This window comes from Penicillium samsonianum (genome assembly GCF_028829775.1).
Source record: "Penicillium samsonianum strain IBT 33392 chromosome Unknown utg000005l_segment0_segment0, whole genome shotgun sequence".
NCBI classification, from domain to species: Eukaryota; Fungi; Ascomycota; class Eurotiomycetes; order Eurotiales; family Aspergillaceae; genus Penicillium; species Penicillium samsonianum.
The window spans coordinates 3,401,351-3,428,497 of NW_026643263.1; the positions used below are offsets into that span (position 1 = coordinate 3,401,351).

General features: G+C 49.3%; 9 protein-coding genes across 9 annotated transcripts; 4 read left to right on the forward strand and 5 right to left on the reverse strand.

Annotated features, from left to right (window-relative positions):
- Positions 1 to 580: 580 nt before the first annotated feature.
- Positions 581 to 2,114, forward strand: N7471_010185 (telomere maintenance protein PBP2; the record flags this gene model as incomplete). The annotated part of the gene is given in 3 exon segments (XM_057282904.1): positions 581 to 921; positions 933 to 1,083; positions 1,146 to 2,114. The coding sequence occupies 3 exon segments, from the start codon at positions 581 to 583 to the stop codon at positions 2,112 to 2,114; spliced, it is 1,461 nt and encodes a 486-aa protein (XP_057133787.1).
- Positions 2,115 to 2,517: 403 nt separating this feature from the next.
- N7471_010186 (uncharacterized protein) lies at positions 2,518 to 3,310 on the reverse strand (the record flags this gene model as incomplete). Its single annotated transcript, XM_057282905.1, has 2 exons — positions 2,518 to 3,020; positions 3,124 to 3,310. The coding sequence occupies 2 exons, from the start codon at positions 3,308 to 3,310 to the stop codon at positions 2,518 to 2,520; spliced, it is 690 nt and encodes a 229-aa protein (XP_057133788.1).
- A 1,204-nt stretch (positions 3,311 to 4,514) lies between these two features.
- On the reverse strand, positions 4,515 to 4,877 carry N7471_010187 (uncharacterized protein; the record flags this gene model as incomplete). Its single annotated transcript, XM_057282906.1, has 1 exon — positions 4,515 to 4,877. The coding sequence occupies one exon, from the start codon at positions 4,875 to 4,877 to the stop codon at positions 4,515 to 4,517; it is 363 nt and encodes a 120-aa protein (XP_057133789.1).
- A 633-nt stretch (positions 4,878 to 5,510) lies between these two features.
- N7471_010188 (FG-nucleoporin NUP159) lies at positions 5,511 to 10,381 on the reverse strand (the record flags this gene model as incomplete). Its single annotated transcript, XM_057282907.1, has 3 exons — positions 5,511 to 9,496; positions 9,553 to 10,234; positions 10,295 to 10,381. 3 exons carry the CDS (start codon positions 10,379 to 10,381, stop codon positions 5,511 to 5,513), a joined length of 4,755 nt encoding a protein of 1,584 aa, XP_057133790.1.
- A 547-nt stretch (positions 10,382 to 10,928) lies between these two features.
- Positions 10,929 to 11,901, forward strand: pup1 (proteasome core particle subunit beta 2; the record flags this gene model as incomplete). Its single annotated transcript, XM_057282908.1, has 3 exons — positions 10,929 to 11,054; positions 11,127 to 11,174; positions 11,242 to 11,901. The coding sequence occupies 3 exons, from the start codon at positions 10,929 to 10,931 to the stop codon at positions 11,899 to 11,901; spliced, it is 834 nt and encodes a 277-aa protein (XP_057133791.1).
- A 329-nt stretch (positions 11,902 to 12,230) lies between these two features.
- On the reverse strand, positions 12,231 to 14,533 carry N7471_010190 (uncharacterized protein; the record flags this gene model as incomplete). The annotated part of the gene is made up of 2 exons (XM_057282909.1): positions 12,231 to 14,164; positions 14,221 to 14,533. The coding sequence occupies 2 exons, from the start codon at positions 14,531 to 14,533 to the stop codon at positions 12,231 to 12,233; spliced, it is 2,247 nt and encodes a 748-aa protein (XP_057133792.1).
- Positions 14,534 to 15,083: 550 nt separating this feature from the next.
- Positions 15,084 to 16,381, reverse strand: N7471_010191 (class I SAM-dependent methyltransferase; the record flags this gene model as incomplete). The annotated part of the gene is made up of 5 exons (XM_057282910.1): positions 15,084 to 15,790; positions 15,853 to 16,014; positions 16,074 to 16,153; positions 16,232 to 16,251; positions 16,364 to 16,381. 5 exons carry the CDS (start codon positions 16,379 to 16,381, stop codon positions 15,084 to 15,086), a joined length of 987 nt encoding a protein of 328 aa, XP_057133793.1.
- A 5,088-nt stretch (positions 16,382 to 21,469) lies between these two features.
- N7471_010192 (uncharacterized protein) lies at positions 21,470 to 24,465 on the forward strand (the record flags this gene model as incomplete). Its single annotated transcript, XM_057282911.1, has 5 exons — positions 21,470 to 22,036; positions 22,089 to 22,292; positions 22,346 to 22,703; positions 22,753 to 23,791; positions 23,823 to 24,465. 5 exons carry the CDS (start codon positions 21,470 to 21,472, stop codon positions 24,463 to 24,465), a joined length of 2,811 nt encoding a protein of 936 aa, XP_057133794.1.
- A 548-nt stretch (positions 24,466 to 25,013) lies between these two features.
- On the forward strand, positions 25,014 to 26,996 carry N7471_010193 (uncharacterized protein; the record flags this gene model as incomplete). Its single annotated transcript, XM_057282912.1, has 1 exon — positions 25,014 to 26,996. One exon carries the CDS (start codon positions 25,014 to 25,016, stop codon positions 26,994 to 26,996), a length of 1,983 nt encoding a protein of 660 aa, XP_057133795.1.
- Between the last annotated feature and the right edge of the window lie 151 nt (positions 26,997 to 27,147).

Consider the following 27,147-nt stretch of genomic DNA (forward strand, 5'->3'; position numbering starts at 1 on the left):
CCTCTTCTCCTTACTCGCCGGGATTCCATTTCATCGCCTTCATCAATTCCCTTCTTCCCGTCTTTCTTCGACATCTTACCACATTCTCGTCAATACAGCTATTAACTCGTTAATTGCGAGTTTAGCCCACACCCTTGACCTCAGATTCAGACGTTATCGGAGGCTACAGTGTGGTACAGCAGGCAACGGTTTCTGGCGCTTGATATCTTCTTTGCCTCATTTCATATTTTTCATCGCGTTCACCCAAGGATCCCATCTCCACCCTTTCCGCTTCCTTATTCATTTCAAGCATCTCGGCAAACCCCGTGAAGCTTCCCCGGTTGTGACAGCAAAGCCCTCTCACACTTGAAACTGCACTTCTTCCCGTCTTACATCGGCACTCCCTCAGTACCACCTTTCCTTCACAGCCTTTCCAATCTTTTCAAAGCACCAATCTCCCCTTCCGATCGCCAGCACCAGCACCTTCCGTGGGAAATTCTGGTGTACATAAAACGATCATAAAAGAAGAACGCAGATTTCATTCTTGTCACCTTCCGATTTCACTTGTAAGTGAAAAACAAACAGCAGCAGACCATCCAAGATGTCGGCTTCTCCTTCCAACCTTCAGTCGACCAAGCGTCCTCTTGAGGACCCTTCGTCGCCATCCGGCCCCAATGACCAGCCTGAGGCCAAGCGCCCGGCGCTGGACAAAGTAGTCAAGAGCGATGCCGATGTCGAGGCGGAAACAGATGTATCCAGTAGCCAGGTTCCTACTGTCGAGGGTGCCAAGGATACCCAGGGAGATACTGTGGTCCCCGATGCGCCCAATGGCAAGGGTCTCCCTGTCGACACCCAACCCATCCAATCAACCGCTTCCCAGGCCGACCGAGCGGGTTCCGATCAACCCCCCAGGACGAGTCGAGCTGGGTCCATATTCGTGCGGTGATCTCCAGCCCGGAGGCAGCCACCGTGATTGGAAAGGGAGGTGAGAACGTGTCCCAGATTCGTCGTCTGTCCGGTGCCAAGTGCACTGTCAGTGATTATTCTCGGGGTGCAGTGGAGCGTATCCTGACCGTCAGCGGTCCCCAGGATGCTGCTGCCAAGGTAGGTCTTTTTCCATTCAATTGGTTTATTACGAATGTTCGATTGCTAATGAAGAATATTAGGCGTTTGGTTTGATCATCCGTACCCTTAACAATGAACCTCTAGAGGCCGCTTCTACTGCACAGTCCAAGACGTACCCTCTGCGTTTGCTAATTCCTCACATTCTAATTGGCTCCATCATCGGCAAGGGTGGCAGCCGCATTCGTGAGATCCAGGAAGCTTCCGGTGCCCGCCTGAACGCCTCGGATGCTTGCCTCCCTCTGTCCACGGAACGGTCCCTCGTTATCCTCGGTGTTGCGGATGCCGTTCACATTGCGACCTACTATGTCGCCGTCACCTTGGTCGAGCAGCTGTCTGAACGTTATGGCGGTCCCGCGGCTTCGGCATATGCCACTCGCAGCGGTGGTCCCGCTGGTGCTGTCCCTGGTGGTATGCAGGTTGTTCCGTACGTTCCTCAGCCCGCCGGCGGCCAATACGGCCACCCCGAGACTTTCAAGCGTCACCACCCTCACCCCAACCGTGCCGGTGGTGGTGCGTATGGTGTTCCCTACTTGCACGGCCAGCCAGCTCCTGCTCCTGTCCCTCAGACCCCAATGCACTTCCCCGCCGCTCCCCAGGCCCCTTACGGTGGCGCAGGCCCCCACCAGCCCGCTCCCTTCGTTGGCGGTCCTCAGCAGCCGACCCCTGGCCGTGGACCTCCAACCGCCCCTGCTCCTGTTGGCGCTGCCATGCCCGGTCAGCCACTGACTCAGCAGATCTACATCCCGAATGACATGGTTGGCGCCATCATCGGCAAGGGTGGTGCTAAAATTAACGAGATACGTCACCTCAGCGGCAGTGTGATCAAGATCAATGAGCCCCAGGAGAGCAGCAATGAGCGCCTGGTTACTATCACTGGTACCGCGGAGTGCAACCAGATGGCCCTGTACATGCTCTATTCCCGACTTGGTTCGTCTCCCCCGTCCCCAGGCGACACTTTTCGTGCCCAATTTCTAACGGATGGATTAGAGAGCGAAAAGCACCGGATCTAAGTCTAGCAGCGCAACCAACTACGCTTGCTACGAGAGTCTTATTGCGGGGTTCAGCTCAAAATTCTACGGTGGTTAATGAAGTCTCTTTTTCTTTTACCTTCGATTTCTCTCGGGGTGTTATTCCTTTTGCCTTTTTTTACTTTCTCGTTGTATCTTATTCCAAGGCGTGTGATTTGATTTTTCTGCCTTTCTAATAACAACTCCCGCAATTATCCCTTGAATCAAGTAGCCCTATCCCATTCCACTACCTGCTCTAATTACCACCGACATATCCTATGATCCACGCAACACAGCTCAAATTACATCCAAGCCCCAAGCACTAATCCACGGCACCTCGCTCTCCTTTGTTTCTTTCTCTCGCTCTCTCCATATTTCCGCTCTTATTTCTCCTCCCTTCAAACGCCTAACCCTCAATCTTTTGAAAACTAACGTGTCTCATCTCCAACCCAGGAATAGGCGGCAGCATCTTCTCCCTCAGAGGCGCAATGCTCTGAACAAACTTATCTGACTCCTTGGCTTTGAGATGCGCCTCTATACTTTCCCAGCCAACAGTGAGGAGGTGCGCGAAAGCTTCCCCACTCGGACTCTTCTCGTGCGGCAGCTTACTTGGCCGTTCGACACGCCCCATCGACCACGACCGTGGCCCCGCTGACTGTGGCAGCTGCTCGACCAGCGCGGTGCGGAAGTTGATCAAGTCCGTGTTGATCTGCTTTACTGCTGGCACTTCGAGGTCGCTTGGGAATGACAGCATGCACAGCTCAGTAACGGGGTTTTTGGTTAGTGTTTCTGTGATGGAGAGTGGTGGGATGAACGTGACGCGGAGTGATGACGGCGGCTGAGGATTCTCTGGGGCCAGGAACGGGTCGAGGAGTTGGATGTCTATTGCACTGCGGGGGTCGCTCCAGTCTGTTGGTTTGGTTAGGTCGTAGGTCGTAGGTTTGTAGGTTTGTACGGGTGTGGATATGTATATTGTAATTTGAGAGTTGTTTCAGGGGGATGTTGAACTCACCTATAACCCAGACGATGGTGTCTTCGTCTTCGGATGTGCGTCCCCAGGATGAGTGCTCATGACCGCTTTGGTGTTGGTTCGTGTGGAAGAACCTCATTAGAGTCTCGCCTTCTTCGCTGGACGGGTCTTCGGGCTTGACGGAAGGTTTGACGCGGAAGAAGATGACCTGAGTAACGGTTTGAGACATGGTGGTTTTCCCAATGATAGTGTGAATGGGAGAGACACAGCTGAGTATCAAAATACAGATGGCTGATGTCACGGGCACATGATGTCACCCGTAGACTTGGCCATAGAATCCCAATTAGGAAACTACACGGGCACCTTCCTTCCTTGTGTAGTTACCTAGTTAGTCCCTTCCCCAGTAGAGTCATGGCCAAGTACTTGATCTTCTCTTTTCTTCTATCCTCTCCTCTTCTCTGCTCATCTCCACTCTTCTCGTCTTTCTCTTTGACATCATGCCATCATATAAACTAATGTCCTGGTTAGCCATTCCATTCCGAAAGAAAAGAACTCGACTGTTGTTCTTCGTCACATGCTTAAGCCATTTCGTATGCCCTAGCTTCACACTTGACCTATTGAGCTGGATATTCTTCTGGCAATTTGTGGCTTTCCTCGTGCTGGTACATTTCATGGCTCTCACATTCCTGATCGTGCAGCTTCTTGTCTTGTCCCAAAACGATAATATGGCTCCCATCATACATATGTACTACCATTGGTTGGGGACGCTGGTGAACTCCCAAATCCAACGATTCCCACATCGCTACCACCTCGCCTGAGCATGTCTTCTGCATGGATCTGGTTCCTCGGTGAAATCAAACCCTCGTGTTAGAAACTGCTTGGCTACGTACCTGCAGTGGGGAGATACTACGCATGTTCAATACTGATTGCGATTTCATTCTCGCAACATGATCAAGGGTAAGAGGATGGAGAGTATGGCTTTATGATGTCTGATCTCTGCTCCTTTGACACACCAATTCTAAATCCTTTGACGTTTCATGTACTTGGCTAATGTATCTGTTATAGTTATCTTGTTGAGTTTGAGATTCGGTTGTTTTTCAACCAAATGGCATTTTCTGGCCTGTTGTGGCGGTTCAACTTTGTCGGGCCACTTGAATTGCAGACTGTGGCATTAGATCAATATGGATCCCAGAGGCTGGGACTTACGGTTTAGGTGCTAGTCACTACTTATGGAACTTTACATCTTTTCCTGGGCGTCTTGTTCATTTTTTCTCATTTTCAACATAGCTGCTCTATTCATCTGTCAGATACCCTCAAAGAACCCCATCGACTGCACATCTCCTCATACCTCATGCCTTAGTGTGATACTTGTGATCTACCAACAGAACAACAATTCTATATGCTTGCTCTGGTATAACTGTTTCCTCGTCGAACTAAGGGAAAATCACACTCCGGTCAAGATGAACCCTCTGTGCGAGGATCTCCCCGAGCCACCAGAGTGCCAGAGTCTTAGCCTGAGCCATGACTGCACCATGGTGTTCCTCATCTCCATGGGCTCCAACGACTGGTAGCGAGAGACACAAGTGTTTCAGGTAATGCTGTGCGCAAGTGGAAATATTGATCTCGTGGCCTTGAACCTGCTGAACCACAAACTCCATCAGCTGTTCGTCACTATGGGTAAGCTTCATTGCTGCAGGAAATTCTATAGTAACCCAAAGAGCTGCATCATCTTTGGGGTCCACCAGACGCTCGGGGCCCATCATGAAAGGACACCTATCACTCGCGCGTCCTACCATTTTGCTGGTTGGTAGATAAAGAACTGTAAGGGAACTGGGCTTTGTTGGGAAGTCAGTTGGATAAATTCTGATGGTGTTGATGAAGTCAATGTAGAGACTCGAGGGCATCGGCCTTTTATATGTGGGTTTTATCGGAGGCTAGAACAAAGAAGTTTTGCCATTCATTACTATAATGGCTTTTTATAGATGGTCTCTGATTAACAACCCTTGAACCCAGTTTTGTTTCATTAATGCATAAAGATGTGCATTCTTTGCCTTTGTTACTCATTGACCGAATTTCATTCTTTGTCAAGCGCTAGGAATGCGTCTAAAGATACGGAGCTGATCAAGTTTGACTCCCATGCTGGAAAGACAAAAGCAGGTTCCACATGGACCTCGTCGGGAGGTAAGCTGACGCAAAGAACTGCATGTAGATAGGGCTTGCATTTGATAGCTAATTTAGCCACTCATCGTGGCGCTGAAAAAAAAATCCGCTACATACGTATGTGCATGCCATGACTCCCTGGTCCAATTTAAGACCATCCACCAGATACCAATCCACGCTGAAAGCAAATTCCCCCAAATATCGGATCAGAATCTTTAGAGAAAAACCAAATGAAAGCAAATAAGAAGAAAAGAAGGATGAAAATAAATCTACCAGTCATCGACGCCGCGCACCTTTGCCTGCTTGTCCTCGAAGGCCTTCTTCAAGTTGGCATTCAAGTGCTGGCGACGCGACTTCTTGGCCTTGTATTGGACGGCGTCTTCTTGAGGGAGGACAGGCTCGCCAGCACCCTCCACGCTGCGGAGACGGCTGTGTCTCACCGAGCCATTGATGCTAGCCCGGAAGTTGAGACCGCGCGAAACGGAATCGGGGGTGTGATAGGCGCTACCGTCGATCGAGCCTCGCGACCCAGGAGTCATCGGAATACGGCCGGCAACGTTCTTGCGAGGAGTAGAGAAGGGGGACGCCTCGCGGCTTGGGGGTCCTGTGGGAGCAATGTCCACGCCGAGCTTGCGCATCTGTGCCTCGAGAACATCGATGTCTGTGCTTTTTCCCTCGGCCATGCTCATCATTGTAGCAATGGTCTTGGTAACAGCTTCGACGGTTGGTCGGTTCCTGCCAGTGCCATTCGCCTGCGGAATGTCAGCGATCTTGGCACGCAGGAGCGAGACTGCCTGTTCAAGAGCAGCCATCTTGACCTGGATGTTCGTGAATGTCGTGCGCAGATCATGCTGGAGTGCACCTTGCTCGGCAGAAAGTGGTGCTTCAAGAATAGCCCCGATGTCAGTGTGTGCGTCGAGAGTCTTGCGGATACTTGCGAACTGGCCTCGCAGGGTGACAACCTGCTTTGTGAGCAGGTCACGGCATGCTTCGAGCTTTTCGTCCACTCCCTGCACCCGCTGGTTGTCCAATGATTGCGCAATTGAGGCAATCAGCTCTTCAAATCTCTCGATGTCCTTCAAGGCCATCTTCGTGTCGAGAATGTCAGCAGGCTGGTCGCTGTTCAGGACCACCACCCACTCATCAATATCAGAGGGTTTCTTGGGCTGCTGGTGAAGAAGGAATCCTGCCAGTGATCTGGCATTTATGCCCAATGTATCTACCATAGAGTTGATGTCACGATAGAGTCGTTCAACCTGGCCAGCAATACCTGGCTTCGCAGTCTCGCCCATGTAGTTCTGGTGGGGCAAGAATGGATCCAGGGTATCAACGGGCTCAATAGGCTGAGCCAGTTCATCGCGGAGTCTATCGTCCTCGTCGTCGTCTGACAAAGATAGAACATCATCTTTTTGAAGTTGAGCCGCTGCATGTGCGCGTGCTTGCTTCTCTTGCCCCTCGCGAGTAACATCGCTGGCCTTTCTCAAGTGGCCATCACGCTTGGCAATATGAGTAAGAGATGCCTTACGGGAGTGCAGCACGCCAGTGTCCCCCTTACGGCTATGTGGTTTCTCGGAGAATAGCGCATTCTTTTTCCCTGCGAGTCGTACCGGACTCGGTGACCGGTAGGGCTCACGATTACCTTGGGCAATGGGGCCCGGGGGAGGAAGCAGTGGCTGCTTAGGGATCTCCCCAAATAGCTGCCGGGGAAGGCGGCCGTTGTTATCCGCGTTTCGAGCAGGACTGCTGAAGAATCCACCGGTGGAGCTTTGCTCGGAAACTGCACCGAACGAGGTCTGAGCTGATTGCTTGGATTTGGTGATTAATGCCTCGTCGTGTGTGATTTCTTCGCCGCTATCACTGAAGTCTGACTCGTCTGCGGCCTCGGAATCTGCATCGGAGATACCAGATTCATCAGATTCATCAGGGATTGGAACTGCCTCTTCGAAAGACTCAGTCTTTGGCTTTGCAGTAAAGTCCGGGGGCAGAGGTGCGTCCTCGGGGACAACCACAGCCTCGGACTTTTTGGGCTTTGTTAGGAAGTCTGGAGGAAGGGGGGCGTCGTCCGGCTTGGGCGCAGGCTTCTTCTGTGTGAGGAAGTCAGGAGGGAGAGGAGCATCATCCGTCTTGGGAGCAGGCTTCTCCTGTGTGAGGAAGTCGGGAGGGAGAGGAGCATCGTCCGTCTTGGGAGCAGGCTTCTCCTGTGTGAGGAAGTCGGGAGGGAGAGGAGCATCGTCCGTCTTGGGAGCAGGCTTCTCCTGTGTGAGGAAGTCGGGAGGGAGAGGAGCATCGTCCGTCTTCAGAGCAGACTTCTTTTGCGAAAGGAAATCAGGCGGTAGAGGGGCGTCATCTTCAGGCTTTGGTGAAGCCTTCTTCGCCTTGGTGAAATCGGGAGGAAGCGGGGCATCCTCGGCGGAGGACTTCGACACGTTGGAAGAAGCTGAAGTATCTCCAGGGGCATAACTATCCCGGCTAGTAGAGTCTGGTGGCAATGGCGCCTCCACATCGATACTTGATGCATTAGACCAATTCTTCTTGGGTGTCTCTGTCTTATCAGATAGTGCTGACAATGGGCTGGTCACGCGGTTTTGATCGGCAGTGGTGCCAAACATCGGGAATGCCGACTTGGTGTTCTCGGCCGAAGTTGTTGTCTTTGAACTGAACATTGATGTGGGAGTCTGTGAAGCAGGTTTGCTTGGCCCGCCGAAAATTGAGAATGTCTCCTTATTCACGGGCTCGATATCTTCAGTGTCATCCATTGATTCACTTGGCGATGAGCTTCCCTTGCGGGGCGTTGACACCATCTCGTCAAAGGAGCCACCGAATGAGAACGCCCCGGCAGAAGGTTTGTCTGCTTTTGGCCCATCATTGACAGCCGAACCATCGCCCTTGAAGGTAGACTTGAGCTCAAACCCACCTTGCGCAGCGCCAAAGGGATTCTTGGCTTCAGTGGAAGCTGGAGGTGGGAACGATGTCTGGGTTGTAGGCTTGGCTCCAAAGGGTGAGGCAGAGCTTTTGGCGAAAGGACTTTCACCAGCAGAGGCGTTTGCGAAGGGCGACCCTTTTGATTGTGTTGCCGCGAACGGTGACTCGCCTGCCTGCTTCGCGGCGAATGGTGACTCGCTCGGCTTTGCTGTTGCAAAGCTACTGAAGCCGCCTCCGCCGGAGAAAGAGCTGAAACCACCACCGCTAGGTACTGCACCTTTGGCCCCGAATGGGTTTGCCGGGGCGCCAGACTGTCCAAGTCCAGATCCCATCCCGAATCCAGACTTCCCGAACTGTGCCTGTCCAGGGGTACTGGGAGTGCCGAATGATGCGCCCGGCTGAGAGGGGGTCCCAAAAGCGGGAGCAGGGGCCGGAGACGACGTCTTTCCAAAGGCCGGGCTAGGGCTTCCACCAAGCCGGGACGGACTGCCAAATGCTGGAGCACTTTGTTTCCCAAAAGCAGTTGCGCCCATAGTTGAAGCCCCCATGGCTGATGGGCTACCAAATGCAGAAGCTCCCGCCGGCTTTCCGAAAGCTGGCTGGCCAAATGCCGATGAACCTCCAAACGATGACTGGCCAAAGGCAGGTTGCTGTGCAGGGGCTGGGGCCGGGGTTGGAGCTATAGCCTGTGGTTGAGACGGAGCTTGGGTTGCCTGACCAGACGAAATCAACCCCGAATACGGGATGTTTTGGCGAATGGAATCAGCGTAGACGAACCACCAAGATGAGAGGATACCATCATTATTCAAAAGAAGAACCCCGGGAAGGGGCGTCGAGCTCTCCAAGATATCGGAACCAGGAAGCGGCGCAATGACATTTTCCGTGGCTGACAGGTTTTGTGCTAAGCCAATGACCGATGTCTCGTCTCCAGAGTCCTTCAATGGGACACTGGCACGTTTGGTGTCGTCGCTTACTTCTGTGGTCATGAACTGACCAATATGAGGTTTGGTTCGCTCATCGTTGGCCAGAGGTTGATCAGATCGCGTGATGAGGCCGAGATCAGTCGAGGCAGTTGACGCGACGATCAAGACATCTCTCAAGTGAGGTTTGTACTCTCTAATTCTGGTGATAAATTGGAATGCGGGACCACGCTTCAACATAAAGCCCATAGTCGAGCAGACTTCTGGCAATTTCTGGATGAGGAACGGTGCCTGCTTGCGGCGGGTTATGATGTAGTATGAAGAAGCTGGGTTCATTCCCATATCATCCTCTGAAACATTTGGTGTGTATGTCACAAAGAAAACATCGTTTTCAAGCCATGCGATTGATGAAACTGTATAATCGTAAGTAAAAGCACATCTTTGGTTCTGACAGGTATTTGAAACTTACTGTGGCAATCTCCCTCCAGATCAGATGGCCGAGGAATTTCAGCCTTCTTCGTTCCATCTGGGGTCATTTGGTATCCAGTGCCATCGGCTAATCCAGCAACAAGCTGCTTTCCTTTGTTGCTCCATGCAGCACAGCTGACACCATCCTTGAGAACCGGGCCATTAGGTCCAGGAAGTAGGCTCCCAGCCTTGAGATCGGCGATAAGAAGCTCGCCATTAACGGTGACCAGCGCGACGAGTGTCGAGGAAGGGTCGGGGTTTGGTGCCAGTGCTCGTAGCGACACGCCATTCGTGGGAATCGAAATCGCTGGCTGCGCATTTCCTTGTGTGAGGGTGTTTGTATCGAAGACCGAGATTGTGGGGCCGTTCTCCGTGGCGAGAATCAAGCCGTCGTCGCCCGGTGTGAATGCCACATGAGTGGGACGAGAAGGAAGGGGAATTGTGGCGAGAGGTTGGAATGGCTTCGTTTTCTCCATATCTTCTCCAGCCGGCGCCTCGATTGACTTTCTAATGACATCTGCGGTGCTGATTACCAGCGCATCTGGACCAGCACCAACAACAAGGCCTTTGGTGTGTGCCACGGCCAGAAGTGAAGAAGTAGGAGCAGGAAGCGCGTCGTCGGGCCATGCCGTTGGGAGGAAGCGGATGTTTGCATCCCCGGAAACGCCTTTGAAACCGACTTCCTATAGCTACATTAGACAGAGTAATCAGGGTAAGTGAGAGCTGTGGCGGGGTGGACATACATCGGTAAAGACATCGGGAAGCTCTGAACCAAGCTCCGCAGAGGTATTTCCCCCAGCGGGGTTGGACGCACCGAAGTTGAAAGCCATTCTAAGCTTTTCGGAATTGAATGTCCCAGAAGGAGAACGTGTGCTTTCGCTTAGAGGAGAGCTATGTCTGAGAGCATTAGGTGAAGGTGAGTTGGGAGGTGTGGAGAGCGAGCGTCGATGGAGTGACTGAGGGCTCCGGGAGAAGAGGCTGAGAGTATGCGCGAAAATCTTGAGTTGCGCGGCTTCCCAGGAATGAGAAGACAAGCAAAGAATAAAGAGGGACGCAACGGGTATCGCCGATGCGCAAAAGGTTGGAGAGAGAGAAGTCAAGAAAGACTACATAAAAAGCATTGAATACCAGGAAAATAATGTCCGGCAAAAACACCTTGTTTATGCCTGGTAATTAAGGCGCCAATTTAGGCTGCGGGAGCTTCGTCACTCCAAACAGCTCACTTCCTCTTCACTTCCATCTCCAGCTTGCTACCCCATTCGTCCATCCATCCTTCTCGATCTCCCCCAATAATCGAATTTTGCTCTCGTTTCTTCCTATACACAATCTCTATCCCGATAATCAGTTCAGCTGGTCGCCAACACCAGCGTTGTCAAGATGCCGGGCTTCGACTTCACAAACTACAACCGCAATGCGGCGCTTCACGCTAGGGGTGTTCCCCTTCCCAAGGCCACAAGTACCGGTACAACAATTGTGGGCTGTGTCTACGATAAGGGTGTTGTGGTACGATCCCAAGCGATGCGAGGAGATTCCTACGAGCTGTGACCCAGGAGCTGACTCGAATCGCCATTACAGATTGCAGCAGATACCCGAGCTACCAGCGGTCCTATAGTAGCAGACAAGGTAAAATACACCGATCAGATCATTTCCATTTTCCTTTTAGAAGGTATCTAACATTCTTTGTCTCTAGAACTGCGAGAAGCTTCACTACATCGCGCCGAAGATCTGGTGTGCTGGAGCGGGTACCGCCGCCGATACCGAATTCACCACGGCGCTCATCAGCTCCAACGTCGAACTGCACTCTCTATCAACGGGCCGCGACCCCCGTGTGATCACCTGTATGACGATGCTCAAGCAGCACCTCTTCCGGTACCAGGGCCACATCGGAGCGTACCTGGTTGTTGCAGGCGTGGACCCGACCGGCACGGGACTGTACACTGTGCACGCACACGGATCGACAGACAAGCTGCCGTACGTGACGATGGGATCCGGATCCCTGGCTGCAATGTCGGTGTTTGAGTCGACCTGGCAACCAGACCTGGACCGACAGGGCGCCATCGACATCTGCGCCGAGGCAATCAAGGCTGGTATCTTCAACGATCTGGGCTCTGGTAGCAATGTCGACGTGTGTGTGATCGAAAAGGACCAGCCCACCCAGCTGCTCCGCAACTACATGAAGCCCAACGAGCGCCCACAGAAGGAGCGCAACTACCGCTTCCCCCGTGGCACCACTGCTTATTTGGACCAGAGGGTTATCAGCAAGGAAGATATGAAGAAATATGTCACGATCGAAACTCTGTCAGGTGATGATAACCTTGCTACTGGGGACAGCATGGAGGTTGATACTTAGATTTTCTTGGAGATGCACTGACCAGTGGTCTTCTTGGATTGATTTAATGCACGCATGGGTTTTTTTCTATCTCACTATGTTTTCTGTACGATCGTACTTCGGGAAAGACCGCGGACGTGCTGTTCGTGGAGTTATGCTACAAGGTTTAGAGCAGATATGGCCAGGACAGGAAATCGGAGTTTTCAGAAACTTAATGTTGGCTATCATGTAGATTGCATGCTCATCTCAGCACCCTCTAGGCAAGGTAATATTGAAGCAGGGGTATCGTATCGCTCTATTTTATAAATTTTCCTGTGTAGACATCCATTCACATACACATCTACTACCAGTCAAGCCCTCGATTCACCAATCTGAGGCAGAGCAGCGAGCTCTTCAACAACCTCAGAGCTTTCGAACTTGCCGACAATCCAAAGGATGTACTCGTACTGAGTAGCCGAGATACGGCGACCGTCACGACGGAAGCGCACAACACCAGCGTGATACATGGCTCGCACGAACTCCGGATCCACGGGCCCCCCGTGTCTGCGAAGAAACCCGTAAAGCCAGTGAACCATATGGAAAGACTGGCACGGAGTCAAGTGCTTGCAACAGGAGAGAGCAACTGCCAGTTGGTTTATGAGGTCGACCGCAGCATGGGGATCGGGGCATCTGCTGTTCCGCGGGCCTGGGTGGTATCGCACGAGGGCTTTCTCGTCGCGGTGTGGAATGGGCTGCCAGGCTTTGTGGAGGCTGATCTTAAATGGGGTGTTGTTGTTGAGAAGTCTGAGGATGGGCCAGATGTTCTTTGAGTCTCCTGATCGAACAACACTCAGGATTTCTTCAACTGTGTCCGGGCTGGTCAGGTTCATGCGGTGGAACATTTGGTCGAATCTGGTGTGGAAAAGATTTTGTATTCCCTTGTATATGGCTGGGTTTGTCCATACTTCTGCTAGGGAGAGCTGGGAGGTTTCCAGTTGTTCGAGGGTTTTGCGGGTGGTTTTGGTAATGGAAGTTTTGCCCTTTTTGTTGAGAGCTAGGAGCAGAAGGCTGTTATATGGAAGATCGAGGTCATGAATTTCCCGCAAGAAGTCCGGAAAGAATGTTCCGCTGGCATCTTGCATCACCGTTTCGTATAGATTGAGCAATGAGTAGATTGGTCGATCCGTTGCTCTTGCACTCTGGTTGTACATGGGCCCAGTGGATCGACCAAGCGTTCGTAGAAGCCAGAGTCGCAAAATGATCTGGCGTTGAGTTGAATGGCTCAGAGGGGCATGCTTGATTTGTGTTTGAACACACGGGAGAGGAAAATCGAACCAGACCTGTGAGTTGGCAACGGTCGAAATGACTTCCGCATTTGAGAGGCAATCCCGCCATCTTTCAAGCAATTGGTTTCTGGAGTCCCTGTCTGCTGAAGACGATGCCAATGCCTCTGTTACACGGATGACACAGTCCGCCGCACTGTTAACATCAAGCTGGCTAAAGATCTTGTCGGGAAACGGCAAGCTTGTCTCTGAATCGACTTCCATAGTATCCAGCCAAGCTTGAACCAAAGCAGAAGGCCAATGGCTGCGGCTGTCTGCATCATGGGTTTCGATGATGAGTTCCTCGGCAAAACGAAAGCTGCGAGTACGCAAGAGCTCTCCAAGCCAAGCATCAACAATGCTTCTGTTCAGATCGTGATACCCGAGAATGTTACAGCACCCAATAGCTTTCCACATCGCCCGGTAGTGCTTCAATAAAGCTTTATGGTCCCATGACCCCAGAGTCTTGTTTCGTTCGACGATGATATTTGGTAAAGCGGTAATGATCAGACAGATCTCATCAGTTGAAATCAACCCCAACTCTAACGCACGATTAATCGCATTCAAAACAGCGGTTCGTTTGCCGCGTTTCGTTTTTGTTCGAACAAAGATCTCGACAGCTGCAGCGTAATTTCCTGATCCCCGGGTATTCAGGAACGGATCATCCAAGAACGCAACGGCTTCTGTAAGGTCTGGGTCTGAACGAGCAAGTAACCGCTCGAATATCTGCCGGCTGTATCGCGGCTCCCGGTGGAGGTCAATTCTCAACCGACGAGTAAAGTCCCTTGCATCTTCAATGCCCCAATTATTCCCATCCAAAAATGCCTCCAGCATTTGCTCGCGCGTAGCTTGGCCCGCATTGGCAAGGTACGACGGAGCTTCATGAGTAGTGTGAAAGTCGCTAGGTTCGGGTCGAGGCTTCGGGTTCTGGTCGGACAAAGAGAAAGGTACTTCAGGAGGACCCAAAGAATGATCGGCGAAACCTTCAAAGATCAATTAGCGGATAGTCAAAAGACTTTGCATGTCTTGTCACACATACTCTGGGTTTCGAATGGCGCTCTCTGCCATGGATGGTCGGTCCACTTCATGTGTTCCCTCCCATTGCGACCAAACAGACACGCGATATCTTCAGCCGGGCCTCCCCCTATGCTCGCCAGAGCAGTGTTTCTTCGCTTTGCTAGGCGTCGCCGTGCTTCCAATGGTCCGGGGACGCAGCTCCCATGGCGCCGTTGACCGTTGGCGAAGCGACGAAACGTGGCTGCGAGTAGGTCATCACTGATCCAGGGATGGTCGAGTGTTGGAGTAGCTGGTGGCTTTAGAGCATGCCGGTAGGCATGTCTGCCGAAAGACATGGGGCTGGCTATGGCATGTGCAGGCCGATTGCTGTCTTAGGCTTGTCGCAAGCACTCGGAATCAACTTTCGCATGGCAGCTTTCCGATTCTTGGCGTGATGACTAATCTCCGCATCCCTCCAGGCGGAGTGGACGAGTCAACGGGCCAATGTTTGGGCTTCCATTATACCTGTGTCTACATGTGTATCACATTTTGACTTGTAGCGTTTAGTTTGGCCATGATTTTCTTGTTTTGCGAATTCTACTTGTTTCTACATCCTGGGTTATGTCATCTTTGTGGCCCATTTGATCGTTCTAAGCCAGATTTGTTTAGAACACCTCGGATGTACATCAAATGTTCGCATAAACTACATATGTAGGTATGAAAATGGATTTATATAGAAGGCAAAAATTAAAATAAATTGTAATCATAAACATAACGCCAATGCAATGCATGCAAAATTTTGCCCACCAATGGTATCACATGCTAATCATCTTGGAGAGGACATAATGGAACGGTGTGATAGAACGTAAGACAGTCATGACGAGAAAGTGAGGAGATAACAGAAACTCATGATGCAGTTTTGCCTTCATTGGGAAGGGGCTTCCGCCCTGTCACCACATAAAAGTCCATATAAGAATGGACACTTCGGTCCTGTATACTCTTCCTCACATCAACGAGGAAGACTTCAATTTCCGGTTTCGACCACCCAAGGGCAAGGAAGGGCTTATACGACCACCCGGATAAAGCAGCAAGCCAATTGGTCTCACTCCAAGCACCGATGGTCCTTAGCTTCTCGTCCTCCGGCCAGGTATTTGTGGGAATTTTGGAGAGACTTTGTTCAACGTCGACGAATCCTACATCTTTCATCCATTGTGCAATCCGGTGGGCAATCCGGAATTGTCTTGGTGGATCGGAATCGCGACTCGAGCGTATATTAAGGTCTACCCAATCATGCATGGCGTATGCGCTGTATCCCCCATCTTGGTTTTCGGGAGGCATGGTATCATCGTCGCATTTCAGTTTCGGGTCGGCCTCGTGACATTCCATGTATGCCCCCGGTTTGAGATGTTTGAATGCCTGTTGTAGTACACGTTTGAATGACGGCATGGCCCCGGTCATGTGGCCGGTGTGAATGAAATCAAAATAGTTCTTGTTCCATAGCCATTCTTCTTCGGTGGCATCATCAACCAGGAAATGGACGTTTGGCGGAACTTCTGTCGGCTGCACTGGGGATAGATCTGTCCCTATGATTTCGGTGTTTGGAAACAAGGCCGCTGTAAGAAGACAATTCGAGATGGTGAGACAAGAGTCTTAGAGCTGGGACGGGTGATCATACACATCTCTATTGGCCATATCCCTGAACCAGTACCAATATCAAGAATATGCTTTGGGTCTTGGAGGGGAACTCGGAATAGTTTCCCATCCATCGCCATTTTGAACATGTGATGTTGCATGTCTAGGCGATCTAATTCTTGTTCATCATTGGGGTATATATAAGCTAAACATTGAATTAGTCATGCTGTGCGAGATCTGACAGAGCCGGAATTGCAAACATACCTCCCTCGTGATACCTGTGATAGGTTCTTCCGTTCTCGACAGGATAATCGGTTACACTGGCAGTCAATGACTGCGTATCACTGTTATGATATGGTCAGTCATGCCAGTCTTTGATTTGGTAAAGCAATAAGAGGTGAGAAGGGCGGAGGTAGTATTACCCGTAGTCAGCATGAAGTGCCTGCATAATTTTGCGTTAGCAAAAAGAATCCATAGTCAAATAACCACCAGAATATCAATAATGCATAGAGTATTGACATAGGGACCATTATCTACAAGAGAAACAAACTCACCGGACGTCTAGCACCCATGGTCTCTCATCCAGCGAGATCAATAGTGGCAGGTATCAGGGCGCTCTGCGGTATAGACAGCAGGTAAACTATTCCTTTGTGAAGTAAAATCAGGAATTAATCTTGCGATAGTCCATTCCACGTCCCAGTATAAAAATGGAAAGATTCAGACTGACGCAAATCCAGACATGATTGAAAGAGGAGGAGGGGAAAGGGAGCCCGACAGCTTGGGTTAAGTTAAAATCTGGCAGTGCGGGAGGACAATCCCGACAACTATAATTCAGCGTAAGATCGACATTTGAAATATTCGAGTAAAAAGCAAAAGCAAAAGCAAACCCCGGTAAGTGGAGCTTCTAGTTGTACGAAGTTGTAAATGGTAAAGTCGAGTAAAAAAAGCTACATATGAAAGAGTAAAAGATGCCCAGGCGCTTCAGGCGTGAAATCCATTAAAAGCGGAAATAGTGCCCACATACCCATGCATTGTCCCTGTTTTCGCTGGGGAAAAAGGTTTGGTTTTCTAGTGGAAATGATTGGATGAAATTACTATGTAATATGTAATTGTTGCTGATTTTTACTTCTTTTATTTTTCAAGTTACATTTTGGCCTTCTTTTCTCTTTTGTTTCTTCCATTCAACAAAATAAACAAGATATCAACCCATTTCTTTTCCCTTCAGAAGAACAGAATCATAAAATCCAATATTTTTCGGTAGCTTCACTATGTTCCAAGTCGGGATGGTCGTTGGATTGTTGATAGAACTAGGACTCTTTTTCCGCTGATCCTCCGGTGACCCTCCAGTTCCCTGACATGGGACCCTGGATAGTACATGTTATGTATCTATTTCATTTACCTAACATTTATTTATTTCATTTAGTTACCCAGGCGTTTTACCCATTGTCTCGATCCTCACGATCGAAGGCTCCTGGCTGGTTGGGCTTGATCGACCAATAGAGGACGGTTCCATCTGGCTGGGAATATGCAACCCGCCTAGCCACGGGCCGCCTTCAACCTTTCTGCTGGGATTTTCCCTTTAGATTTGGGCGATCAGCAGAAATGGTTTCCAAGAATACTGATCCTGCAGGGTCATCCTAGAATAGTCAGTATGGACCATTATTCTCCGAGGTTATGGGATTTCCTTTTCTTTCGAAAATACACATTGCGAAGGCTTCAAATCGAAATCAAAAGCCAAAGTAAAAGTTCGGCTGGTGTGATAAAAATGGATTCTAGACTGGGGACTCTCGGCCCCCCTTCTCGGCCCCCTAGAGAGTGTGGACCTGTTGGGATTTTCCCTCTCAAAATGAATTTCTGTAATCCGTAACAGTCACGGGTACAGTTATCACGCCAAGGCCTGTGCTGTTAGTCATTGCATGTACTCGGTTTTGACTCGAATATCAAAGTGTCGGAATAATTCTGGAAGATTTACGAAGTCCAAGATATAATGCTCGAAGTTTCCTTTATTCTTTTTCCTCTCCTTGGACATGACGACTCGGACTCTTACCGTATTTAGGTTTAGTGGTGGGAAAATAGGAGGTGATCTATCAGAAATAGCGTCACTCGGGGCGCTAGAAGCCTGGGCTTTCTCTTCCCCAAATTGCTCCAAAGGAGGGGCACATGGGATCTGGAAGTGCATCACGGAACATGCACAAGAGTTTCCGGTACTCTGGGTCTTCATATTGATTTTTATCTTTTTTTTTTGTTTATTTTCTCATGACTTCCGAAGCTCCGCCCTGTACAAGGTGTTACCTACTCCATACAGAGATATGGAGTACCCAAGTTTCCATGCCGAACTTCTAAACCTGGGAATCTTCCATCATTGCTCTCGTGCAAATGCTGATCAAACATAGGCGTGATTATAACATATACAACATAGCGTATCTTGCCCAGGTGAAGACGGAAATAACAAACGTGCCCAGATGTATCCCCAAATTCGAGTATGCAAAACGCTCCAACCCTACTTACACAAAAACACCTACAAAGATAGAAATGTATTGAACCTTCTGTACTTGGATTACCCCGAATCAAAAAGTGGTTATCTTATCTGTTGTATATTATTATGATTGATGCGACAAAAAAGAAAGGGGAAAAAGCAAGACGCGTCAACAATGGTAGCGCAACCTTGCAGATAGAATACCAAGCATAGCACCCCTGCAGCCGTCCCAAAAATAATGATCTCGCTGCCATGGAACCGGGTTACCATCCAAAGGGAACCGGGAATTTATTGCAATTGAAATTCACCCGGACCCGGCGGCTGGGAAAGTTGTGCGGGTTCCATCGTGTCGGTAACGCCGGCCCCAGAGCCAATTTCCAAGGTTTCGAGACGGGAACTACGAAACTATGTTCTTTAATAGGTTTTTCAATCGTTTTTTTTTTTTGGTTAATTGCCTACAACATTATGTTCACAAAAAAAAATTGGTTGAACCATGTCTCTCTGGTGCTACATAAGTACAACCGTAGATGTGTGGTTCGGTGTTCGCCGAACCACAACCCATGAACTGCTACATAAGTCGTCACTCCGCAGCGGAGCAGCTTGGTAGTGGAGACAGCCTTTGGCGGTTTATCTCCTTTGAGATTCTTGCTTTGGCTTCTAAGAGTACCCACTATAAGCGGGACTGTATGTACCATTTCTTTGATGTGGGGAGATAGATAGGGCATTGAAATTGCAGGGTCTGTTATTTACCTAGGTAAGTGTTCACAACCGAACAGCCCCGAATACATACGCCGAAGTCGAGACATGTGTTACACAAGATGCCAAGCCTATCGGATCCGAGTCCAAGACGAGAAACAAGGTACTCACTCTAATATGCTCACTGGGCTACTCCGTATATATCTAGTACCTAGTGGGTAGAGCTGTACATCGGAAACTTAAGTCGGCCAATCTGCATTGGACTCTGGGAGAAAGAACAAGTGACAAGCGTTTTCTAAGGAAATGTATGCAGCGGGAATCACCTGGGCTGCACATTGCTCCCGCCCTCGGTAAGATACCAGCTACATGCACATGGAAGTATGTGCCTAGCTCTATTCTTGACAACTCATCTACTTCTAAAATAGCGAAAGTCTATTGGAAGTGGTTGTGAGTCGAGTAAGACATACGGCCTGGTATCCTTGACAACGTGCATATCGGCCCATCGCCCGTCTTGGGACATTCGCTGAATGTACTCATTACTACGTGCCATGCATATAGAACAGCTGCTTGCTGGCGAAGGGGTAGACCGCTTGGGGATTTTCACAGATATTTACTCCCCACAGATGATATTACTAGATTTCATTGGCTGCGGATGAGATAGACCTGTGTATCCGTAATAATTACCACTTCAAGGGCCACCTTTCCAGCAGCTTTGGAGTTGCACTAAAGATGCACGAATACAGATACTAAACTAAGAAGAGAAGAAGAAACAGGAAAGCCCCCTTGTCATATCCTTTAACTTGGTAACCAATGCCCAATAAACCAACTATTAACCCTACTACATATGCATGTAGGTGCGGGGTGAATTATTCACAGAAATGATCGGCTAGAGAGATCCACACAGTTCAATTCACGTACTCCATACTCCGTACTCGCCACATAATGCCATAGAGGGAAACGAAATTTTCAAAATGACTTCTCCATCGCTTAGAAAAGTTAAAAATATTTGGAATTGGAACTGCAAATCATTTTCCAAAATCCGAATATGACTGGCCCTGGGTGGAAATCAAAGGCCCAATCGGCACGGCTCAGGAATAAAAGTTCAAATGTTGTGAGCACCACACAACTGTCAGACGCAAGCGAAATGTAGATCATGCACGTCTACAGTTGGTCTGGAGAGGAAAATCGTCCCATCAACACCCCGCCCATCCACCAGTGAGGAGTTAATATCAAATTGTTGACTTTTCTTTTACAGGCTGGTATCATTCAGAAAATGCCTCTACGTTGTAGGTCGCGCTCTAGAAGGGCCTTTATCAACTCGCTGGGACAGGCTAGCTGATCGATCAGCAGACGAGTTATCTCCACTGGCGTGAGTTCTATTGGCTGGAACGTGTCCGTCCTATAGAAGCCCTGCGAATCTGCGAGGGAGAAACAAAAACAACTGAAACATGCGTCGGATATAGTATAGTGGGTTATAATACATATCATGAACATCATTTGCATATGCATGTCGCTTTGCTTGGTGTCTCTAATTCCTCTATCCATTTTACCTACTCGGCATGTGGAGATCTTTTTAGAAGACGACCTATTATCAGGCAACTCGTATACAACATAGGCGCATGGTCCTTCTATTATATCTTCCATGACGATTGGTCAATAGGACTCACTGTCCAACTACATATACAAGAATAATCGGCCGCGTATGCAGCCTTGTGATGTCTTTTTTGGCAGTATTTTTATATGTCTTTTTGGTAGATATTTTCTCCCTTGTTGACGTTGTAGCTTATAGGCGGTAAAAACAGCTTAAAATGTGCAAATCGACTTTTCCATGTATAACCTTTGATGTCTTCCCCTTATATTCCAGGCAAGGTATCGTCTTCTTTGGGCACGGGATTATGTTTGCCTTATCTGGCTGTAACACTTGGTTTTGCTTTGCCTATGAAGATCATGTTTCGTCGAAGTTGCGGTCAAAAGACGACCACAGGGGAGATCCTCCAGTGCATATATATATTAACTTTCTCGCATGCTTTTCTTCGTTTAAAACGGAAGTAAGTGAGACTTTTACAAAACATACATGCCTATCCCGGTAACAGGAGTATTAAGGATACCAACGAATAAACTATTAAAATCCGTTGATAATTAACTATAGTATCGAGCATCAATAGCTTACTTCCTAATCGGGTTATATTGATATCGGCACGGATAAATCAAAATCCGACATGACGCACCTTGTGATCTGGAAGGACTCGAAACGCAGTGCATCAACAGAGCCTAGGCAAGGACATATTTCAATTCTGCAAATATCATTTCGAAGCAATAGTGAACATTTCGCATTTTCTTTTCCTTGATGTTTTGTCTCATTGATTTTCTGAGGAGGGCGGGGTACTAAAACGCCACTTTGAGTGTGACGCGCGACGCGTAGAGCCTCATCGGACAAAAAGCCTGGAAATATACCGCATGATTCTGCCTTTCAATAATTTGGGTTGCAATGGTGCGCCAAACGCCAGCTCGTTCCGCAAGGAGCCGGGTGACGCCAGCCCGTCAACCTAAACGTCAGAGACAGAGAAATGATCATACTTCAGATATCTATCAAGAATTATTGGAGGAGGCTGAAGCCAGAGATCCTGGGCAATTTGCCTCAGACAGACCAATCAAGAGGCGCAAGGCCGGAGACATGAAAGCCATCCCCGTGGGATTAGGGGCCTCGGAACAAACACACCAGGACGCAGAAGCAAACAAACATAGCGTCCAACCAGTGCAAACAGTTTACGATTCATCGACATCAGAAGAATCAGACGTTGATTGGGAAGATGTTGAATTACAGCAACCGCCTCAGTCCTTGTTGAATAGGCCTTTCGTGTCTCAAGGCGACGATGAGATGCTCCAGATCACACTAGAGCAGGAACCTGAGAAGCACAAAAAAGCAGTCCAAAGAAGGAAGCCCTTAACTGGAGCCGAGAGAAAGGTTAGATTGGATGTGCACAAATGTCATATTCTTTGCCTTCTTGGCCACGTTCAGTTGCGCAACATGTGGTGCAATGATGAGGAATCACAGGTGAGCATTGGCCCGCTTTGGGATATCGATTGGGGGCCTAACAGCATCATAGGAATTCCTGAAGAAGACACTGCCTAGGAATGTAGTCACTCTTCTGCATCCAGATGAGGATAAACCACACTATAGCAGATCTACCACGTTCATGGACGGTCTCAACCAGGCTGCAGATGTCTTCACACGCAGATTTCGGGTTACCAAACCAGGAATGAAACGGGCTCACTGGGCGGAAGATGAATCGCAATTGAAGCAGAAATTGGTATCCTTCACAAGTTTTTCCATCAACAATTATTTACTGACACGAATATATAGGAGTCAATCATGTCGAATGCTGAAGTCTTTTTATCCAAAGCGGATTTTCGAACCCAAGCGAAGATAATGGAAGGGTCCCGGGACTTCGGGGCTCAGCTATTCTGTGCCCTATTGCGGTCTGTAGCCGTAGAGGCGAGACTTGTTTGCTCATTGCAACCATTGCCATTTTCTGGCACCGTGAAAGACATGACGCCGTCTAAACCAAAGCATCAATATATTGTGATATCCTCAGACGATCCTGGATCCTCAACAGATGAACGCAGTAAGGGTGAAAAATCACCTGCAGCTTCAAGGCCTCGACGCATTGGACAGCCTAAATTCACCCCCTCGCGTCCTCCTCAACCAAAATTTCATTCAGGCATGTGATTTCCAACGATTGCTAGTCTACGCCTGACTAACACAGATAGGTCCGATTCCGACATCGCGAGACTCGTCATTTCCGGTATTTTGGGTGGAAGCTTTCAACGAAGCTGCAAATAAATGGGTTTCGATTGACCCCATTGTAACAAAATCCCTTGCTAAACCTTCGAAATTTGAACCGCCTGCGAGCGATTCGTTAAACATGATGAATTACGTGGTTGCTTTCGAGGATGACGCCTCCGCAAGAGACGTCACTCGTCGCTATGTAAAAGCATTTAATGCCAAGACACGGAAACTGCGCGTGGAAGTCACACGGAATGGCGAGGAGTGGTGGGATAAGGCGCTAAAGGCCTATGAAAAACCCTTCTTCGAGGATCGAGATGAGGCAGAGATTAGTGAACTAACATCCAAATCAGCAGCTGAGCCCATGCCACGCAATATCCAGGACTTCAAGGACCATCCCGTCTATGCGATTGAGCGACACGTCCGTCGCAATGAAGTCATCCATCCAAAACGAATCATTGGGCACGTGGGGTTGGGAAAAAGCACAGCACGGAGTGAGACATCAGAACCCGTTTATCGTCGATCTGACCTACATATTGTACGAAGCTCCGATAAATGGTATCGCCTTGGGCGGGACGTTAGAGTTGGCGAGCAGCCTCTCAAGCGTGTCGCTGCAAGTCGAAACAAGGGCGGGGGCTTCAGTGATGATGAAGATGAAAATGAGCCCCAAGAGACTACACTATACGCCGAGTTCCAGACAGAAATATATGTTCCACCACCGGTGGTTCAGGGAAGAATTCCGAAGAACACATATGGAAACCTCGATGTCTATGTGCCCAGTATGGTCCCGCCTGGCGGAGTTCACATCAAGCGGCCAGAGGCAGTTCGAGCTGCTCGAATCCTTGGCATTGACTATGCGGACGCAGTTACTGGATTTGACTTTAGAGGCCGTCGTGGCACGGCTGTACTCGGGGGAATTGTTATTGCCACCGAGTACCAGGAGGCTCTCGAGGAAGTCTTGCGGGGTCTCGAAGATGAGAGGCGGCACGCTGCACTGGAGGCAAGAACTGCGGAAGCTCTGCGGTTCTGGCGACTCTCTTTTGTTGAAGCTTAGGATTGCAGAAAGAGTCAAGGAGTATGCTGGCGATGATGAAGAACAACAGCACGAAGATATCGAAGACGAAATGGACGTTGAAGATGCTGGTGGTGGTTTCTTTCCTGAACCAGACCAACCAGCTAATAGCCCGCCTACGAAAGTTATGGGAAAGGGCAAAATGGTACATGATCAGCATTTTCCTGAAGACTATACAGAAAGAGAAATGGAATCGTCATCGGACGAGGAGGATTATAGTCTTGGAGGTGGATTTCTGCCCGATGATCATGATCCAGCTCCGGACTCGGTGGAACCTCCAAAGCCTGCGCCTTTGGCTATAAACCCAACATCGATTCCTGAGAGTATTGCCAGGAACAAAGCATCAAAAACGCCTCGCTACTCACTGGTGGTTGTCCCAAACCACGGATTAAACCCGACATCCGTACCTCAAGTACTCGCAGGATCATCTGACCAAGTTCCCATCGCAGTAGATTCATCCACCAATGGTGGCTCCAAATCCGCAAGTGTGGTCACTATCTCCCGGCCACCGTCACCAGTGCCCAATTATGATTCTGACAGCGAGATCGAGAAGGGATCTTTACTTTCTGAGGACCCTGAAGATGAGGATGCAATTCCCGAATGGCTGATGTCTGATGAGGGCTAGTTTTTGACAATCAGACCTGTTGTATGTTACCTATGTACATTGAATATAAAAGATTCAAATAAGAACAAAAATGCTACTTTAGACTGCTTTCCCTAACCGCTTCACTGACGCCTGTGTTTTGTACTGCTCTGCCCCTTCTTTTGGCTAATGTAGCATTATAGCGCAGCCTCTTTCAACAGCCCAGCCGGGCTAGCTCAATCGGTAGAGCGTAAGACTCTTAATCTTAAGGCTGCGGGTTCGACCCCCGCGTTCGGCTATTCCTAAAAACCAAACCTGAGATTTCTTTTTTTGCTCTTATTATTTTTTGTGTAGGCTGTATGAGTGAGATTAGACCGTGCAGATTGAAATAATATAATTGCATTGTGCTTTTTGTTTGTGTCATTATTGGACTCGATTGTGAATGCATGGGGCCGAAACTATAACGCACGAACCAAGTCGATATTAGCGACGCGTCGACGCGAACCGCCTCAGGCATCTCTCCGCTAACGTCATATCTTTTCCCTTTAGGCCCCAGTCAGATGTTTAAGCCTTGAACCATTGCTGGTGCGATGAAAGAATCGCATGAATCTAGAAGCTTGCCAGAGACTCCTCGAAACCAGTTCCGCACTCCAAGAAGGCCTAGTCTACGAGGTCTTCCAACAACTGCCACGAAAACAACCGCACGGAACCGATCACCACAGTCATCGACATCGGCAAGTGCTCGTAAGCGGACATCGCTGCCACGAGCCCAGTCTACTCTCACGCAAATTGACTTTGTGACACAACCCACACCTTCAAATGATGACCAGCTTGGCTACATCGACGAACACAAACGTCGCGACGATACTCGAGACACAACTCAGCGGCCAAATGTAGATGATGGGTCCGACAAGGATTCAGACTCTCTCCCCGCTCCACCAGTTCGGTCAGCTCGTATCTCGAAATTCAAGATGAGCGAACGAGAGCGCGAGTCGGATGAACGCCCGCAGAAGCGGAGGAGCTCTGGAAACGCCAATCGAGATGCATACCGAAGTTATGGACCACGAAAGAGCGAGACACCAAGGGCGAGTGTTCGTCCTAGGGGCGGTCGGAAATCCCTGGAGAAATCCACGGGAAAGCGGGACAAGACCTTAACCCAGATGGACTTTGTACGACGTTACATTACCATCGATGATGATGACGACGACGTGAACATGGGATATATCCAGCCGACACCGCAGAAGAAGGACATAAAAGATGAACAGACAGATCACACGCCCAAACCGAACCAATTACAGCATACGAAGCGTCCGGCCTCCGCTAAACGGAAGCGCAGATCTCTTGAAGAAGAGCTGGATCTGTCAACTGGGGAACCTATATCTCAACAAAAAGAAGCACAAGAGTCAAATCCTGGAAGCGGAGGTGAGGGCGAGCGAGCATCTACAGCTCCTGTTACACCGCGAAAGCTTCGGACGCGCGAGATACCTTCTTCACAGACGCCCGAAAGCCCTGGTCTCGCTATTATAACCTCATCTCAATTTCGCAGCGCTACTCGCTCTCCTTCAAAACGGAATCCGTTAAACCCCACGAATAATCCCATGCAACCTGTTAAAGAAGAACCCCCGGAGGTTCGGCGAGTGGTCGAGGATTCACAAGATCCTGGAGGTGAATCTTTACCGCAGCCAACAACACTTGATTCGCCAAGCATCTATAATAGTTTGATCCATCCTGATCTAACTACTACTGAGGAATTCCCTTCATCTGCACCTCCGACGGAGTCGACTTCCCAGGAATTCCCCACCGAAGCAAACGGGAACTCGAGAATTGAACCTACCAAGAGAGAGAGGACAGTCGTCTATGAAACGGACGCGGACTCGGAATATGGAGACTTTGAGGACAACCTCAATGGACGTTCCGTGACGCCATCCCCAAATAAAATACACCGAGCAATTGGTCCACAAGATGGCTCACAGGCAACACAACACAGCCCGGAGTCACCCAAGGATGATTCCCAAGAACTTCCTCTACCAGCTGTGCAATCGAGCCCTGGATTGGATGATGCCCCTCCATCCGAAGGTCCAATGTCTGATGCCTCAATATGCTATCAAAGGATGCACGCAGCTACACAATTCCCGCATGAGCCAATCCCAACGCTGAATACGCAGAAGATGTCTGAGCTTTTCCCTCACGGAGGCAGTAGCCAGTACACAAATTTGGAGGCTTGGAGGCCTTCTGTTCAAAGACAGGCACCGGGTCCATTCTCACAGATACAGACACAGAGTCAGGAAGGCGACAAAGAGTCTACTGAAATGGTTCCCGAGTCGTCGCCCATTCGGGAACGAGAACGTGGAATCGAGCCTGGTGATAGTTCGTTTCAACGCCCTCGTGTTCCTGGCTCAGTGGTTCAAGTCGAGTCCTCGCAGGCGGTGGACCGAGATCCTCAATGGCAGGGTCGGGTCCTCTCTCGGAGCCAGCTTCTTACATCGAGCGTCATGGAGAGCATTCCGCTCCCGAACTTTTGGATGGGGAGTCAGGATAGTGTAGGAGAGCCTTATAGCTTACCTGAAGGATGACATTGTTTCCGATGTCATAATTTAATGGATTATGATTTATGAATACCTAAAATATTATTAAACATGTATAATTACTATATAAACTGTACCTTGAATTTACTGACTAATATGTTTGTTTATACGATGATGCGATGTAGTTTTGAGGATCGTC